Source organism: Anastrepha obliqua, chromosome 4 (genome assembly GCF_027943255.1).
Source record: "Anastrepha obliqua isolate idAnaObli1 chromosome 4, idAnaObli1_1.0, whole genome shotgun sequence".
NCBI lineage: Eukaryota > Metazoa > Arthropoda > Insecta > Diptera > Tephritidae > Anastrepha > Anastrepha obliqua.
In genome coordinates this window covers 51,205,729-51,223,962 of record NC_072895.1, presented here as the reverse complement: position 1 = coordinate 51,223,962, position 18,234 = coordinate 51,205,729, and the positions used below count along the sequence as shown (strand labels likewise).

The following is an 18,234-nucleotide window of genomic DNA, read 5'->3' as shown; positions in this document are numbered from 1 at the left end:
CCTGATAAAAGTATTACAGGTATGTCTCAAAGTGGTTATAAATGGTTCCGAGGCTGCGAATAAAAATATGTGAAAGGCGTAGAGAGGATACTGTTAGTGAACGGCCAAGCACAATTACGATTGAAGGACAATTGCTATTTCAGCTTCTCTGTAGTAAAACTGCAAGAACATCTTCATTAACTGATATTTGAAATCGATAAATAATATTATAAATAAATTAAATGAGTTCTTGAGTAATATGAAAAAGTAAATACCCCATTATTTAATAAAAGTACAGTTATGAGATGGAGCAAAGTTATCTTGGGCATTGCGTACCAAACATAGGCACTAACGTTTGGAACTCTTCCTTAAAATGTCTGCTCTACTTTGCTATTAAAAATAAATATTGATTTTACTTGAGGTATAAGTTGAGAATCTGTTAAGTACTACTCCAAAATAATTTACTAAAATTTACGGATAACCTTCAATTAAGCCTGCCGACAAGCCATGGCGAAAAGCGTCTCAATGACAGCCGTATTATTTTGCCAAATATAATATAAATGAATAAGAGAGGAAAATTATTTTGCTACGTAATGTCAATCGACTAGTGAATTAGCTGCATGAATCATAATATACCAACGGATTTACAAGATTTAACCCTTTCGCTACTGCTGGGACACTGATATCCCACAGCATGTTCACTTCACCCTGGAACTTGCAATTTTCATAGGAAACTCAACCAAAATGTCCCAATCAGTAGCTTACAATTTACCATTATCCGCATTTCACACTGTTTCAATCGTGTTTAGTTTTGATCAGTTGTTTGTGAGCAGTCGCTAATATTGCATCAAATTTACGCGTAATTTTGGTGAAATAATACGTATTTTTATAAGAAGTGTTGATTTTTCTAAAGAAATATAAAATATTGCCCTTTTACTGGTAAGTACAAATATATATTATATTTTAATAAGAGTTTTGTGAAAAATATTCAGCGAAAATTAATTTTGGGATGCATGTGTCCCAGCAGGGCTTTATATAGGGACATATATGTCCCAGCAGTACGTTGTACATAATGTATCACACAGTTATGTTTTTTATTTTTGCATCCTCGTAGACAGCAAAAATGTCGAAATTAAATCACGATCAAATTAGTGCATTACTTCAAGAAGATGATGATGAATCCATGCAATCAGGAACTGATTTTAGTGACGAAAGTGATGATATTTATAGTCCTGAGTTAGATAAAACCACTGGCAATGGCGATTCTTCCAGCGATTCAGAGGAGACCGGATTGAGTGACGATAATGGTGGCACAGACGATCAACCTTCACGAGGTGAGGAAGCCTCAGACACGGTTATTTGAAGCACACCGAATGAGTCGTTTGTTTCAAGAAAATCGGTTAGTAACCACCACGAATGCAAAATTGCAGTAAATATTGGGCGCCGCTCAACCCCCTACGAAATTTTTCGCAAATTGTTTCCAAGAAGCATGTCTTTGTACATTGCCCAATGTACTAATGAGAGGTTCAGGAAAATACCCATAACGGAGCGAAAGAAAAGAAACTTCTTCAGACGGACTACGGTCAAATTGATATATTACTTGGATGCATGTTTATCATGTCGTATAACCATGTACCGTCGATTAAAAACTACTGGTCGAATCATAACTCATTGAGCAATGAATCTATAAAATCAGCCATATCACGTGATCGTTTTGAGCAGATAATGTCTAAGCTATATTTTGCTACAGTTGACAAACCTGGGGCAGTAAAATGTAGCTTCGGTGCGATTCTTTGACTGGATACACCTATGACATGAGTATCTATTGTGGAAAAGAAGGATCTGTCCTTGAAGGGACACTCGGCGAACGAGTTGTGAATGATCTTGCAGCAACGTTTTCTAACCCTGACGTGACACTCTGCTTTAATCGTTTTTTCACCACTTTTAATCTTATTAACAACATACAATATCCAGCTTTGGGAACATGCGTGTCCAACTGGAAGAATGTTTCAAAGTTAATTCGGCGGGTATGAAGTCAATCTAAAACCCTTTAATTAATTTTTTAAGTAACTTTCTCGATTGCAGGTACCATAGCGGTAAAGTGGCAGGACGTCAAAGAGGTAATGCTGCCTAATAACTGCCACATATCTGAAATGAGCACTGTTAGACGCAAAATTAAAGATGGAACTGAGGCAAAGTTTCCATGCCATGACATCGTAAAGACGTACCGCGCAATAATGGGCGGTGTGGATTTGGCAGATCAAATGTCGGGATTGTATGATATAAACAGAAAATCAAATAAATGGTGGAAAAAAGTATTTTATCGTGGCATGATGATGGCTGCTCTAAGCACTTGGGTTATATATTCGGAGCTGAATAAGAAGAAACCTGCCTTCTTACCAGTGCTGGTCGAGATTGCTGAGTCGCTAATTGAAAAAGGAAAGGAATCTACCGCATATAAACGATTCCGTCGGACAGGAAGATCATCGAATAGGTAAAAATCAATGACAAATGTGGGAGATCATTTACCCATAGAGCAGTCTAAAAGACGTCGGTGCGTAGCATGCGCCAATCGAAAAATCGAGAAAAGAACAAAAATTATTTGCCGGGCTTGTAATTTGCCATTCTGTATACAATGTTCGCTTCATCACATTCATAAAATAAATAAAAGTACATATCATATGTTATTACCAAAAAAATGTTTCTACTTTCTAGGTGTAGTTTGTACCCTGTTGGGACAAATATATCCCATTTTTAAATACTGTTGGGACACATATGTCCCTCCTCAAAATACCGTTATCTACATAAGTTACAAGCTTCATCTAGTTTCTACGCACATAAAGTACCAATGGGTATCCAAATACTCAAAAATAAAGTTTGAGCAAATCCCCTGCAAAAGTCGGAGCGAAAGGGTTAAAGAGTGTTGTGTTACCTGCTGTACCCTTTCAAATTTATACGATCCGAATGATAAGCTGTAAAAATAACAGCAGCATACCGAACAAAAGCAATGTGCTCGTATGGCATCTTACAAATTCACGCATATCTAACGAGTGACAAATACTATAAATTAAATGCGTAAGAAGAGAGAACTTGACAACAAAATATACTCCCTATCAGTTGTGAATAATAGCCTCTAGCTTTTAAATGTTTCTTTTTAGCTCACTTCTAAGCGCAATAGAATTAAAAGAAATGTTTGATAAGGTTCGTGTTTCTGATAATTCAGAAAACGACTATAGCTTTCTGGAAACAAATAATATCATGTTAATATAACATATTCAACTGCCACTGTTCATTACATTACCGTAGATGGAGCAAAGGTAAAGAGCAAAAAGCTTACGCTTGTCAAAGCGTAATTCGATATAATCTGGACAGAGCGAAAAATAAAACAAAATGTGCATACATACCTCTTTACATAAACTATAATTATAGTTTTGTTCAATAACAAAATTAGCTTTCACCAGCCGTCAATCCAAATTAAGAGCGTAAGCGGGAATTCCGAACGTGAAATTTGCTATCACTTGCAAAAACCGGTAGAAGAGAATATATCAGCTGGAGTTTGTTTACAAATTTTTGTGTTGTCCAAACAAATTACTAAAATATAATTTATAAATTTCTCGTGGTTGTTTGTGTTAAATTTCCCTTTTTTATCGCATCTTATAATCTACACTTTCAAACAAGGGCAATAACAGAGGTGCACAAACAATGCCAAATTCTACCAAAAATACATTTGTACGTTACAAAATGTGCAGTTATATGTTCTCCAATCAAGAATGATAGAAACAAGATTGCGCCTATCAGAGAGTGCGTGACGTCACGTTTGCCGAGTTATGCATTGTTGCCAATCATTTGCTCTTCGCAATAAATTTAGTGCTTTTTTATACCCAAAATGTGAAAATTTTTAAGTTTGGTGTTTGTTTCTTTTTTTTTTAAATCAAAGCTACCGAAACTGTACGTAAAAAAACTGTATTATTAAACAAAAGAATGTTAAAAAGGTCACTCATATTTTAGTGCTAATGAAAATTTGCTGATTCTTATAAAATTTGATATTTTGGAAGTGCAAATTTAATGTTTTGTTCCTTTTAAGGTTATGCAAGAATATTAAATCTTCTTCTCTCAACTGTTCTCAAGATTGAAAACGTTTTTACACATTTTAAAAAGCTTTGAAGTTACTGAATGCGTATTAAAACCATAGAGGTGAAATCGTTTCTTCCGGGCATCAATCCTTAGTGGGACATAGGGCATCAAGAGGTGTATTCATAGTAAAAATAAGCAACAAAATACTACTGAAAAAACTATAACGCCATTTTTACAAAAAGAGCACCTTATCTTGTTACATAACCTCAAATATAGCAAAAAAGTTCCCTTAACAAAAGAGTTTCGCTTAACGAAGAAACTCATTAATTAAATTGTACATAACCATAACACATTTACTTAAAAAAGTGCACATTTTAAAAACAATTTGTCACGCATACAAAGTTCTTTAAGTAATTCAATAAAAATTTGGTGTTTTACTTTCTTAAAATGGTCATTTTAGTACGGTTTTATATCTTAGCTAGGCAACACTGCAGTGGCGAGAGAGAGATTTGCAATCGCGGGCAATGCTACCAGATGTTAAAAAGTAAAGCTAAATAAAACTGATTGAGTTATTGAACTAATTTTTAAAAAATGTATATTTTACAAAATTATAGACATTACTTTTAATTAGAACAGGCTAGAAAAATGTCATGAAGAAAGAACTAAAACTCCAAGACTAAATAACAAAAAAAATGCTAAATCAAGTTACGAAAATGGTAATCTGGCCATACTGGTGCTAAAACGATGTAACTCATTGTCAAATTCGCTGAGCGCAAAGTAACGGTACCGCGATGGGCGCCATCTCATTATCCTTTCCATAATGCTCTCAGATCATATGGTGTTTGCTAGTTAAAATTCCTCCAGCATAAAATGAGCGTCTCTCCAGCAGCCAAGTGTTACTTTACTCTCTTCATTTTTATGTTATTCATAATTTGTTGGCATAATCGAGCGCCAAAAAATAGGAATAACTGTTATACATTTTTGTGTTATATTTTTAAATATCCTTTTACATGGTATTAACAGCTTCATGAATTTATGATTAGCTGATATGAGAACCGAGAGAATAGGTTTTTAGTTGACTTTTTTTTTATTAATAAATTATTTATTTATTGAATCTTATTATAATTAAAACCTAACAATAAGTTTTAAAAACGCAAGTCTGAGCCCGATTCTCCAGAAGTCACTTGCGGTGATCATCACAAGTCCCTGGAGATTCATCTAAAATCAATCGAACAAGAGAAATTAGTTTTTTTAATAGAAAATCTTGTGACTGATGGAAGCTTTTTTTATTAAATTAATAATATGGCGGAATACTAAGCGGTTTTTAAGTTACAGTGATAATCAGTTCAAAAACCATAGTTTTGAGAAAAACTCACTTAAAGCTTTCTATCGACTTATGTAGAGTTATACGAATTATTTAATTACTTACACTGTGTCATCTATTCCTAAGCCATATACTAGTTCTTTAGTCGTCATAGCAGCTTCCAAAATATCGATTTGCTGTTGCCTTCTCATTCAATCTCTGCTGTTATTCAGAAATGAATGAAAACATTTTTTTTTTGTAATATAAGGCACTTATATTGAACATTTTTTCCCGCCATTTTGGATTTTTAAAATCTCAAATAAGATTCATAATCGAGCACCCCAAAAATACCAAAGTAAGCATTTCCCGCAAGAAAAATATCGTCATATTATATTCGCCAATCAGAATTTGAATTTAGCAAACCATTTAACCTTAATGTATATTTAAGGTTTGGTCTAATCTTTTTAGATTTTACGGAGTTGTTAAGTGGATTATCCACTCTTAAGCTAAAGTACTCACATATTTACTCCTTTAAAACTTGAATAGGATTTCTTAAAATAAAGCCTTTATTATCCTTACGAATATTAACGATTTTTTTTATATGAAATTTCTTAATCGTTTCGCTATATAAGCATATAAGCTATTTATACCTAAGTCTATATCGATTTTATTTTTACAACGTGAAAATGAAAGTTGTCTAATATTCAGCACAGCTGAACTATGCACTTTCTTTCACATCACACAAACACATACAAATATAAATTAAAAATTAGACTTAATTTAAATCTTTTCATTTTGTACACTATTCATTTCTACTTCATTCGTGGTTTCGCTTTTGTTTTCCTTCTCATTAATATTTGGTTCCACAGCTGCAAAATTCTCCACCGCCCAACCTGCGACTTTCTGCTCACTATCATCGGAGCCAAAAATTTCCTTAAATGTACTCTTCGGCGCCACCTTTACTGGTTCTTCAATATTGTCCTTTAACAGATAATCAGGTGCATCCCATGGCTGCGTTTCGGATGTACCGAAGATTATATATATTAAATTGCCGAAGAAGAAAACGGCCGCTGAAATTATGAATACAATTTGCCATTCGGAACGATTGTGCTAAAAATAGTTATAGAAAGTGGGTTAATAGTAAATTTTTAATTATAAAATTTTAAAAATTCCATAGTACACATAAAAGCCCTCACTAGTTACTCACCGTATCTGTCACTATCACACCCACAACCAGTGGCGTAATCAAGGGTATCACATTCGCCAGCGGATTTATAATACCCGTTACAACGCCCGCATGATTTGGTGACATATCTATCATAGTGAGCAAGCAACCAGTGGTGGCGCCGCCGTTGAAGCCCACATTAATGGTCATTAACGCAATAGCCAATGCTTCACGTGAATCGTCTAGGAAACCGATGCCGATCAAAAGAAAAGCTGGCACCCAGAACGCCCCTGTATTGGAAACTTTGCGCATCGCCGTCAGCGTCAGCCAACCCTTCGCCACAGCCATATTTCCGCAAAACAGATATACGTACGACATAATCCAGCGAGCGATGTAGGGTAGTGCAGAATACAAAGCATTACTTTTGATGTTCATATTCAACACACCATTCATATAAGAAGGAATTTGGGTTTGAATGGTGCTAAAGCCCCATGTTTCGGCGCAACGTGCCATGATCAAAGCAAGAAATGACACCGATGTGAACATTGCAAGCCACGGTATAGGTATTTTTTTCTTATGGAAATCGTCGTCACGTTTCAGCGACATCTCAATGTACTGGCATTCCATTTTTGTTATGAAACGAGACGATGGTGGATTATCTGCAGCCAATATCAGCCACAGTAAACACCAAACAAAAGAAATACCTGCTGAAATATATGAAATGCCTGGCCAACCAATTGAACTACCCGCTATCAAACCACTCAGAAGCATAGCCATTACAGTGCCGCAATCCACGCCCGAGTATGTGAGTGCGCCGAGCATATTGCGCTCATGTGGCGGTGACCATTTGGCTACATGTTGATGAAGTGCCGGGAAGAGAGCTGCTTGGCAAAGACCCTGTACGGTACGTATAGCGCAAAAAATCTGCCAGCCGCCCCATGTCACGAGAAAAGGCGTAAGTACGCTACACATAGCCGAGCCGAGTATGCACATGAACATCACGATTTTGCTGCCAAAGCGACGACTCAGATAGCCGCCTGGAAATTGCGTTACCACATAACCCCAATAGAAGCTGGAAATGATGTACGATTTCTGTTTCTCTGTCCAGTCGAATTCCTGAGAAGGTTTAAATATTTATAAGTAAAATGAGGAAGTGTAATTTTTTTATAATATCTGTTTGATTGGATACCTGGAAATTGGGATTCGTGCTTGCGGCATTTGTCATCGCCACCAGTGCCACAGAGACATTCAAGCGACTCATATAAGCTGTTACAATGCCGAAGAAGAGCAGGAAGGTTTGGACATGGCGCATTCCAATGCGGGGGCCTAAATGATGGAAAGATAAAAAATAAAATAAAGCTACAGTTAATAACTTTTTCAAATATATTTTAAATAGATTATTGTTCATAAGTAAATCGAAAACAGTCGTGTGAATAAGGAAGGGCAAATAAAATATTACAATAAATTTAATTTTACAGGAACCTCTAAAATTACTGCACTTGAATGTCGGAGAAGGTAATTAAGAATACCTAAAGACCTTAATAAGTGGATGGGTTTTTTTTTGTCGGGACAGACTAGTAAGTACAACATTCAAACAACATTAAGTCCATTGCACTACACTCGGGTTAGTTTTTTAATTTTCTTTAAATCTACGCGATCTCTGAAGTAATCTGAGCCAAGGTGGTCGTTTCTTAACGTATCAATGCGAAAGATCTCAAGTCTGATTTGAGTGAAGGCCGGGCAGAAACACAGAAAATGATACGCCATCTCATTCTCTCCACAAGTTGGGCAGAGTGCACTGTCTGAGATGCCCACCTTTTCCTTACGCTTGCTCCTTGAAAGTGGCTCGTCATCGGTCTAATCAATTAAGTAATAGATGATTTAAAATGTATATGCCATTTTAATACTTGATCTTTCATTTGTGCACACAAAAAATTTATTTTACCCTTTCAATAGATTTCTCGTTGTAGTATATTTGTTTTACTATCTTTCGGCAATAAAATACTTTTTTTGGAAGGTTTAATGGCAGCAAAATTTTATACAAAATCTGCTAATGTTTTAAAGCAAAACACTTCATTACTTCCAATTGTGAATGGGTTTTGTATTTAAATATGACCGTAAAGCATTGGAGTTGTACCAAGTACTTAGTCCTGCCATAAATTCCGTAATACTTGAATTGTAAAATTGTAGTACCTTTTTTATTGGAGATAGATAGTTTTATTTAATCATGTAAAGATTAAGGAAAAAGGTTTAATTTTCATTCGAAATGGTCACCATTTGCTTTTAAATAAGCCTTCAAACGATTAGGTCATTCAGCTATTGCAGCACGCACGCTTTCCATGAATATTGACGTCGAACCAACGATTGTTTGAGACTCTCCAAATTTCTGTGAGATCTTCAACATGCCATGTTCTCCAATTCTGATCAACAATTGGAGTTCAATGGATTCAGATCTGGAATTCCATACGGTCGATCTTCTGCGGCTTTAAGCCAAGGAGTATTAAATTTTAGCCACCGTTGAATGATTTTTGCCTTATGGGTTTTCCAAAGCTCTCCATTGGAGAGAATATTGCTCAACTGTTGCACCATATCTTCTAAGATATCCTCCTGGTACACTTTTGCCCCGGTCTTAATCCCCTTTTCGCAGAAATGAAGAGATGTAGTGCCTTTACAAGACACTCCAAACCAAACCATTACGGAGGCTGAATGGTGACTACGCTGAACCTTGTGAATAACATCTTTTGCATCTTTAGAAGTTTTAGCATAGATTTGGTCGGTTACTAAAAACTTCTTCAAAAGTGACAACTTTCATCAGTTATAATATTTGTAATATTTTCATGGGTGTGGGCCGCGTGCCACCGAATAAGCTGCTGCGGCAATGCATACGAAAAAAAGGAAAATTAACGGACCTTTTTTTGTGAATTTGTTCTCGCCGTAGGCATTGTAAAATTTGTCGCAGAATTTATGGCAAGACTAAGTACGATATGATCAGAAAGTACCGGGAATAGATAAAACAAACCAGAGTTAATTTCAGGCAAATTTATTTTATCTCCTTCAAAATATAACCCGTCAGAAGCAACACACATGCGATCTCCTCTATCACTGAAATCTCCTTCCACGAAGTGGTAACTTCAACTTGGGAAACAACAAGAAGTCGCTCGGGGCCATATCAGGTGTATACGGTGCTTGAACGATTGTATTTGCTTGGTGTTTGGTCAAATAATCCAGCACAATTTGAGTCCGGTGCGATGGCGCGTTATCATCATGGAAAATTCAAGAATTTTTGCCCACATTTCCGGCCGTTTGCGACGTACAGCTTCTCTCAAACGCTTCAAAACGTATAAATAATATTTTTTATTGACTGTTTGGCCCGAAGGCATGGTGCCTCATGGTTTCCACGTGCGTGGTTCGTTTCAATTTAACATTCCTGGTACTTTTTGATCATACGGTATATACTTTCATGGATAATAAAATTTGGTGTACGACGTTTTGACTAGTTTTGACTTTTTTACTTTTGTTTATTTAGTTTCTATTAATTTTGTGTAAAAGTCGAACTGATTATACAACTAAAATTACATTAATCGTTTTTGCAAACTTTTTTCAAAAATTATGAAAATTTGGCAAGTTTTCTCCCATGTTTCAAACTTTTTAATCAGATTGTTTAGAATAATTGTTGAATTAATGAAATTACAGGGTGGGCCGTATAGCGTTTGCTTTTTGAACCACCTATTTTTTTGAGAATGGTAACACAAATGACATATCAAATATGTCCATAATTTACTTAAAGGTTTGACATTTACGAAATGGGACGCTATACGCTTGAACAAAATTGGGAAATATGAAAAATTATTTCCAAAGTGGTGAGTCTTCTTCTTCTTTTCTAATTTTCACATCGGTGGCTACGTCAATAAGCAAAATTGTCGGATTTGGGGCTCAGAAAATCCACACGTTACTGTAGAGAAGCAAATGCATGCCAAATCAGCGAGGAGCCGCGGTTGCAGTAAATGGCGAGCGTTACCGTGACATGCTCAACGAGTTGTTTCCAAAAATTGAAGAGGTTGACATGGACGACATTCGGTTTCAACAGGACGGTGCAACTTGCCACACTGCCAAAGTTACACTCCAACTTTTGGCTACCGTTTTTGAATTCCGATATCAATTGGCCACCTCGGAGCTGTGATTTAAGCCCGTTGGACTATTTTTTGTGGGGAGCCGTTAAGGACAAATGCTATGCGATCCATCCAGAGACGATTGATGCTTTAAACACGAAATCGAAGTTGCCATTCATGAAATTGTAGCCCAAACAATCGACAATGTGCTTAAAAATTGGGTTGATCGAATGGTCTACTGTAAAGCCAGTCGTGGCAGTCATTTGAACGATATTATTTTTCATTCAAAAATGACAATGTCCAGTCTTCAAAATATAAAAAAATTTGAAAAAATATTGATTAGTTTTTTTTTTGCCGATTTAGAAAGCAAATTTTATATGGCCCACCCTATATATAGCCCATTGAATTTTAGCATCAAAAAGTACAAGTTGCAAGTAGCTACAAAACTCCGCTAATATTTTAAATTATTCTCGCTGATGTTCAAGGTGGATTTATTAAGGTGACAGCATTCACCCAGCTGAATTTTTCGCCGTAGGTATGGCTTACGTCAAAATGGTATGCTTTGTTTGTATGTATTGGTATGTTTACATTCGTATGTTTACATTTGATTACTGATTTTGACGTGAAGCTTGCACCAAACGCAACAACAAATACATGTAGCGTTTTTCTTATATGTGTTTGCTATCACCTGTAATAAATTCGCCTTGCTGACGTTGTAACGCATTTTTTTCCCAGGACAAAGAAAGAGCTGCATACTTAAAAAATTTTTTAAAATTTGGACTGAGAAGTTGAAATATCTGACAGAATTTAAAAAAAGCAAAACAAATGAGACTGACTGCTGCCTTTCAATTTCTGTTTGCATTACAAAAAGTAACATTTTTTATGACTTGTAAAGATCGCGCAACCTGAAGCAGAGTGACGTCAGATTTGAAACTTCAGTGATAATTTGTTTACGCTTCGCCAGTGCTTTTTAGCGACTTCAATATCAAATATATCAATTAAAATGACGTGCGATATAATTGTTTGCAAAAACAATTGGAAAAGCAAATCAGTAATTTTTTGTTCACGCTTTGCAAAGCTTCTATTCTCTCATTGTGCTTTTTACTTCAACTTCTTTCCTTAGTTTTCGCTTGGTTTGATAGCTAAAACATAGCAGCTACAAATCTGATATCACACCCGCAAAATTAAGCTCTACAAGCCGTTGTTACGCTGTTGTTAGTACAAGGGGGCGCAAAATTAATCCTGGATAAGCCTTCGGATTACAGACGATGATGACCATGCAATTTACGACGACGCCGACGGTGGCTGATTTGCGTTCGTAGTTAGCCGCAACAAGCTACTGATGAACTTCACCATATTTATGATATTTAGACCCGCTATATCCGCAGGCGGATTTATTGATTTTGGGCAGTAAATGAAATGAAATGAAATGAATTCTGGTCTTTTTAGACGAATTGCTTCACGTGAACGACCCGTAATGCTCAAATAATATTCCTTATTAACAGTTTGGCCAGGTGGAAGGAATTCATAGTGCACCACACCACGAAAATCGAAAAAACTGTCATCATGACCTTTATTTTTGAATGACTTTGACGTGCTCTTTTCGGTCTGGCCTCGCCTTTAGCACGATATTCGCTTGATTGGCCGGTTGTTTCAGGGTCGTAAGCATAAATCCAAGTCTCATCTCCCGTAATGATGCAACTGAGCTTCTTCTGATAGTCTGAAAGCATTGTTTCACACACATCAACGCGACGACTTTTTTCCAAAAAAATGAGAGTTTTCGGTACAAACGAGATTTGACTTTTCGTAGCCCCAAATGGTCTTTTAAAATGGTTTTCACAGATCCTTCTGATATTCTGATCATATCAGTAAGGTCTTTAACAGTCAACCCACGATTTTTGAGCACTAACTCCTTCACTTTATTGTCGTGTTGGTCATCTGTTGACGTCGATGGTCGTCCGGAGCGCTCCAAGTCATCAACACGTTCTCGACCCTCTTTGAAGTCTTTGTACCACTTATAAACTTTTTTCTGCGAGATGGTCGAGTCACCAAATGCCTTCTGCAACATGCTAAACGTTTCCGCAGCCGAAACTTCATTCCGAAAACAAAATTTGATGGCACTTCTCTGCTCAATCAAATCAGACATTGTAAAAATCGAAAAATGGACTCTTGGTCGTTTGGTAAACACAAACGTAAATATATTACTGGTAATGACATTCTCATGAAAGTTGGCCCAGATGTTATTAACAGTACTGCCAACTCATGAAAAAAATAACTAGAGCGAAATTTTAATCCCGCGAAGTTTGACAAATAAATTCACCTTACTTTTTGCCCACAGTAGTACACTAAACTATTTTCGGCAGAAGCACTAATAGATATGAAGATAATTAAAAAACCTTCAAGTTTTGTTTACTCATACGTACGCAAGTTCATTCAATGTAATTCTTGTTGATAATGTCATGAAAAGCCTAATAATTTTATTACTAAAGTACTTCAAGATGTCAACAATTTTTTTAGCACAAAATTGGTTTTTCAAATACTCAACAATGCAGGACAATATTTTCGAAGTGCTGACGTTAATGTTTGTTGATATAAATTGTTAGTGGATAAGATAAGAATTAAGTGTTTGATTAAGTGTGGTTCTGATGAGTGATGCTTTGTTGTCATAGAAAAAAGTGAAATGTCGATACAAATCTTGTTGTACAACTGCGACTTTTGTTCTCGTTATTATTGGAGTTCTTCCACTTTCACTTTCTATAAAGAAGTTATTCATGCCATTTACCCTTTCATCATCTCCATTTAGGGGAAATCCAGGACTAGTTAAACCAACCAACGACCGTTTTAGAACTAATACGAGTTCGGTAAAAGTGCGAATCCGCTGCGTTCTTCGAGGAGTAGTGACATCTCTTTTCCAATTGTGACACATGAAATACCAAAAAGTGCAAATGCGAAAAGAATTGCTCTTTTCACATACAACGGATGACATACGATTTCCGATACAGCAAGCTGGCGGTTCTAATCAGCTAGGAAGAAAATGTGTTTTATGCATATAAGAATACGCCAAACTGTTGTCAATAGCGGCAGCTCGTGGTCGATTACACTTTTTTACCCCTCAAGACATAGTTGAATATTAATAATATATACCAGGTTTATACGTATGACATGAGACTTTCAGGTAGTAGTCCATAGATGTCGCTAGGAGTATTCTTAAACCTTCCCAAATGTCTTGTTTTTTTCGTTTGTCATCTGTCAACAATATTCAGTTCATTGTTTGTTACGTTTCGTAAAACAATGCATTTTTGTCGCTCTAAAAAATGTCGAGTTTCGTGCCTTCAAACTACGATTTGCGGACATCGTTGATTTACTGTTATAAATTGAAGCAAAACGCTTCTCAAGCTCATCAAATGCTTATAGAAGCTTATGGTGGACATGCTCTAAGTAGAGCACAGTGCTTCAGGTGACTTGAAAAATTCCGAAGCGGTGATTTTAGCGTGGAGAACGAGAACCGTGGCCGGCCACCGAAAAAGTTTGAGGACGCCGAATTGCAAGCATTGTTGGATGAAGATGATGGTCAAATGCAAGAAATGATGGCAAAGCAGAGACCGCTGGTGCATGCGGCTTACTCACCAGACTTGGCGCCTTCCGATTATCATTTGTTTGCATCGATGGGCCACGCACTTTCCGAACAGCGCTTCAATTCTCACGAAGAAGCCAAAAATGGCTCGATAATTGATTTGCGGCCAAATACGGCCAATTTTTTTCGCGCGGTATCCACAAATTGCCGAGAGATGGAAATAATGTGTCGCTAGCGATGGCTATTATTTTGAAGATTAAATTTGTAACCATTAGCTGTTAATAAACGTTTGAAATTGAAAAAAAGTATCATTTCAAAAAAATAATTAGCTTTAGCCAAGAACTTTAGCGTGAATAGGGGCTAAAATCGTGGAGAATGTAAGAGAATGTAATTGTTACCAAAGCGTTTTAGTGAGATCTCCATTCATGGAAAATTAATGCTGCCAGTGCGCTCTCGACAAAGGTAAGCAGGTTTTTTGTGTATAATGCGTCACCGAATCCTTAACCAACGGACTGTGCAAAGTTTGAGTATTTTTTCAAGTATTGCCATGCGATCAAAGGAAATGTATCACTGTTATCTTTGCCTTCATCGAATGTTGAAAATGCAGCCGTGCTCTTCATACATATAATTTTAACTTGTCAATACTTAGCATTAACAATTTTGATAGTTTATCAGCAAAAGAGGGGTGCTTCCACTTATTGAATGTCAAATCTTGATAAATAATCAAAAAATTAGTAAATAGTACACGTTTATTAAGTGTACAGAATATGGCTACTGATTTAATTTTTTGTTAGGAGCATTAAAATATATATATATAGAAAAAAATAAAATATATCAAACCTGCTATTTTTTAATTATTAACTGATAACCAAATAACCATGGCAAATTACGCGTTCTAGCAGCAGTTGTAAATTATCAAATTTTATTGAAATGAACAATTTTCGGTTAAGGTTACGCAATGCAACAAAATGAATGAAGTCCTTAGTATTTTTTGATAGGCTATGGAGAAAGAGAAGGCAAGTATTTTACCCCAAATATTTGTATTCGTAATTTTTTCATCCTATAGAACTTCAAAATTTGCAGCTCTAACTTTATATATAGTACAATTTTGAGATATTATGGCAAAAACTGTAGAATCATCCGAAATTATTTGAAATATTTATAAATTCGAAATGTTGTTTCTATCCTTACGCTTAATTTGAGTTATACAACTAGAAAATCCGCTAAATAGTTTTGGTTATATTACAATGTATAAGTAAACTTGGAACAATATTACTAATTAATTCTATGGATAAAATAATGGTAAGACATAATTCAATTCCCAAATATTGACCTTTTACGACCCTCGCCTCATTTGGAGAGGTGTTTCTTTAAAAGCGTGCGAGATGGAAACGAAAAAATATTTTCTATTTTTTACTTCTGCTTTCAGTATTTTATTGCTTGATTCATTGTTAAAAAATAATAAAAAAAATTTCGCCATACGAGGGTCGTTCAAAAAGTTGTCAGCCTTTAAAACATGGTCTTCACATGGACAATGGACATAGACACAGCCTGTTCCTCTGAACCGATTTTGATGAAATCAAATTTAAGTGATGTAGAATTCGAAAAAAAAAATTATTTTATTATTTTTTTCAGATCTTTAAAGTCAAAAAGAGCACCAATTTGTTTTTAAAGATTGTAGTTCACTCGACAATGACATTCATACTGAATAAGAACCTTCTTGTCTTTTTGATATCAGACACCTGTGAGTCCCGGAACCCGTGTCTGATAACTTTCTGAAAACAAAAAAAAAAAATCTTCTTTCGTTGCACTTTTAAAGAAACACCCACAAAACACCATTTCAAATGAGGCGAGGGCCGTAAAAGTAAAAAAAGAACTCGAAAAAATATAGCTAACCAACTTCTTGTATATATGTACCTATGTATATATAATTGGCGCGTACACCCTTTTTGGGTATTTGGTCGAGCTCCTCCTCCTATTTGTGCTGGGCGTCTTGATGTTGTTCCACTTCTTATACCGAGGGAAAGAATTGAAAAATAAAAAAATCTAAATTTTTTAAATGCTGTATATAAAGAGAATGGATCATTTGGTTTATTGAAAACTAAGCTAGGAAAAATACCACGAGACCCCAGGGATTACAATTTTTTTTTTAAATTTCGTTGAATTGTATTATCGCTCGCGGAGGTGACCTGGTTGGGCCAACAAAATCGCATGATTGAAATGACGAGAGGTTGGCATTCCCACTACTGGACTAGGACTGGTAGCGGCAGGCTAATCACCTACCTTGTCAGAAATCAAAACGGATTAACGAAACCAACGCAAGACTGAGTCTTCTTGAGGCCCTATGCTCCCGAGAGGACTGATGGAGGAAAAAACATTTCTATATGCACAAATTGAAGCCATAGATTGAATCCATAGTCAATATAACACGGGCTATGGGTGAAATTCAGGGCTATGGGACAAATCTCAACATGCAAATGCCCTACACACAACTACTTTTATTTCATTTCAACGCAGACTTGGGCTTATGAATGGCATGCATTTGCACTTACTCTTTGGAATTCTTTTGAATTAAATGCATTTAAAGTGAAATCTACTAAAATGGTATTTTCCGAATGTACTGAGCATGATGAGTAAACCATTTTCTTATTACAAAAAATTTAATAATTTTATAAAAAAAGTATATATTTAAGGACGACCTGTATTGAGAAATATGCCAGTAGAAAATTTTTAATTTTATTTTTGGTTTATTATTTATACTTTAAGAAACCTTTTGCGAAATAATTTTAATTATTCGCACAACTAGCCTTGGCTTGGTGCCTCAAATAGTTCTATGTTTCCCAGATTACATTGAGAGCAACTCCAAGTAAAACTGTTAGAAAAAAGGCTGTGAGACGATAAATTGGTCTTTAAAGAAACTAATATAAAATATTGAGTTTTTATTATAGGTAACCAAAACATATTATGGACCACACTTCACACATATTTAATCGCAAATATATTATGTACATATATAGTGGCGAGCATAACTGAGTGCAACACGGTTTTTTTTTTTTACTATTTACAATTTTTTGTGAGTTAACATTTTTTATTATTTTTTTTAATTTTTTATTCATTGATCAAAACTATATATATTTCAAAATTATAAATTCCGAAATATTCAATAAATTTTAAGCTTTTTGATCTGAAGTAAGAAACAAAATTTCGAGTATGCAGTTTTATAGGCCTTTGAATTTTGATGAAGTGTATAATGAAGTGTTAGTCTTCACCGGCACAAGAATTTCACTTTTAATGGACTAAAATGCAACCAACCGGCAAACAAGAAAATAAATAAAAATCCTACCGAAATTTTAGCCGCATAAAACTTGCACTTGGTTTCCTAAAATTTCATGATACATAAATTTTCATTTGTATAAATTTTAAAAGTTTGATTTGCATGGTTTTGGTTCAAGAACGGAGAATGTGTTGAAAAAAAAACAACAAAAAAATTTTAGCTCGAAAAACATCGTAAGTATTGAAAACAGCTCATCATGCATTCAGTTACGGGCGCCAATATACGAGTACATTATTAGCACACATACACAAAACAAATTTAATAAAATAAAAACAAAAAATCGTCTAACCCTTTGCCATTTCCGCTGCAATTTTCTCTTCACTCATTTTGCCACACTTCCACAAATTTAAAAATTTAATTCACTATTCACTGAATACTTCTTCGCCAAGTGAAACTCTTCTTCGTTTTTTTTAAATGCCCAGGACCATATCACTGTGCCTATTATATGAGCACTTCTCGGTATGAAAGCTGTTTGGCAACTTTTCCAAATTTTTAAAGCGTCTATTGTATTTATTACTTTACATCTCTTTCCTAGATTACGAGTACTAGCAAACGAATCGATTAAATGTGTCGATTGGCTGTTCGCACTAAAGACTATTTAATTGTGATATCGCTTTGACATTTCAATTTTTTGTAGTACCTTTTCTTCTTTTTGTTAACGTAGTTTTATTTATTTACTCATATGAAAAACAGCAG

General features: G+C 35.4%; 1 protein-coding gene across 1 annotated transcript; it reads right to left on the bottom strand.

Moving 5' to 3' along the window:
• Window positions 1–5,910: 5,910 nt before the first annotated feature.
• LOC129245031 (putative inorganic phosphate cotransporter) lies at window positions 5,911–18,005 on the bottom strand. The gene is made up of 4 exons (XM_054882989.1): window positions 17,828–18,005; window positions 7,711–7,847; window positions 6,564–7,637; window positions 5,911–6,466 (listed from the first exon to the last, which is right to left on the bottom strand). The coding sequence occupies exons 1-4, from the start codon at window positions 17,862–17,864 to the stop codon at window positions 6,137–6,139; spliced, it is 1,578 nt and encodes a 525-aa protein (XP_054738964.1). The 5' UTR covers window positions 17,865–18,005; the 3' UTR covers window positions 5,911–6,136.
• Window positions 18,006–18,234: the final 229 nt, after the last annotated feature.

What these genes read in the sequence shown, in the direction of transcription:
- LOC129245031 (XM_054882989.1), bottom strand. Translation starts at nt 17,864, where the DNA reads ATGAGTGAAGAGAAAATTGCAGCGGAAATGGCAAAGG. An exon ending in TGCAGCGGAAATGGCAAAGG is followed by an intron (nt 7,848 to 17,827) that starts GTTAGACGATTT and finishes TCCATCATTTAG; the next exon opens with GCCCCCGCATTGGAATGCGC. An exon ending in GTGTGATAGTGACAGATACG is followed by an intron (nt 6,467 to 6,563) that starts GTGAGTAACTAG and finishes AACTATTTTTAG; the next exon opens with CACAATCGTTCCGAATGGCA.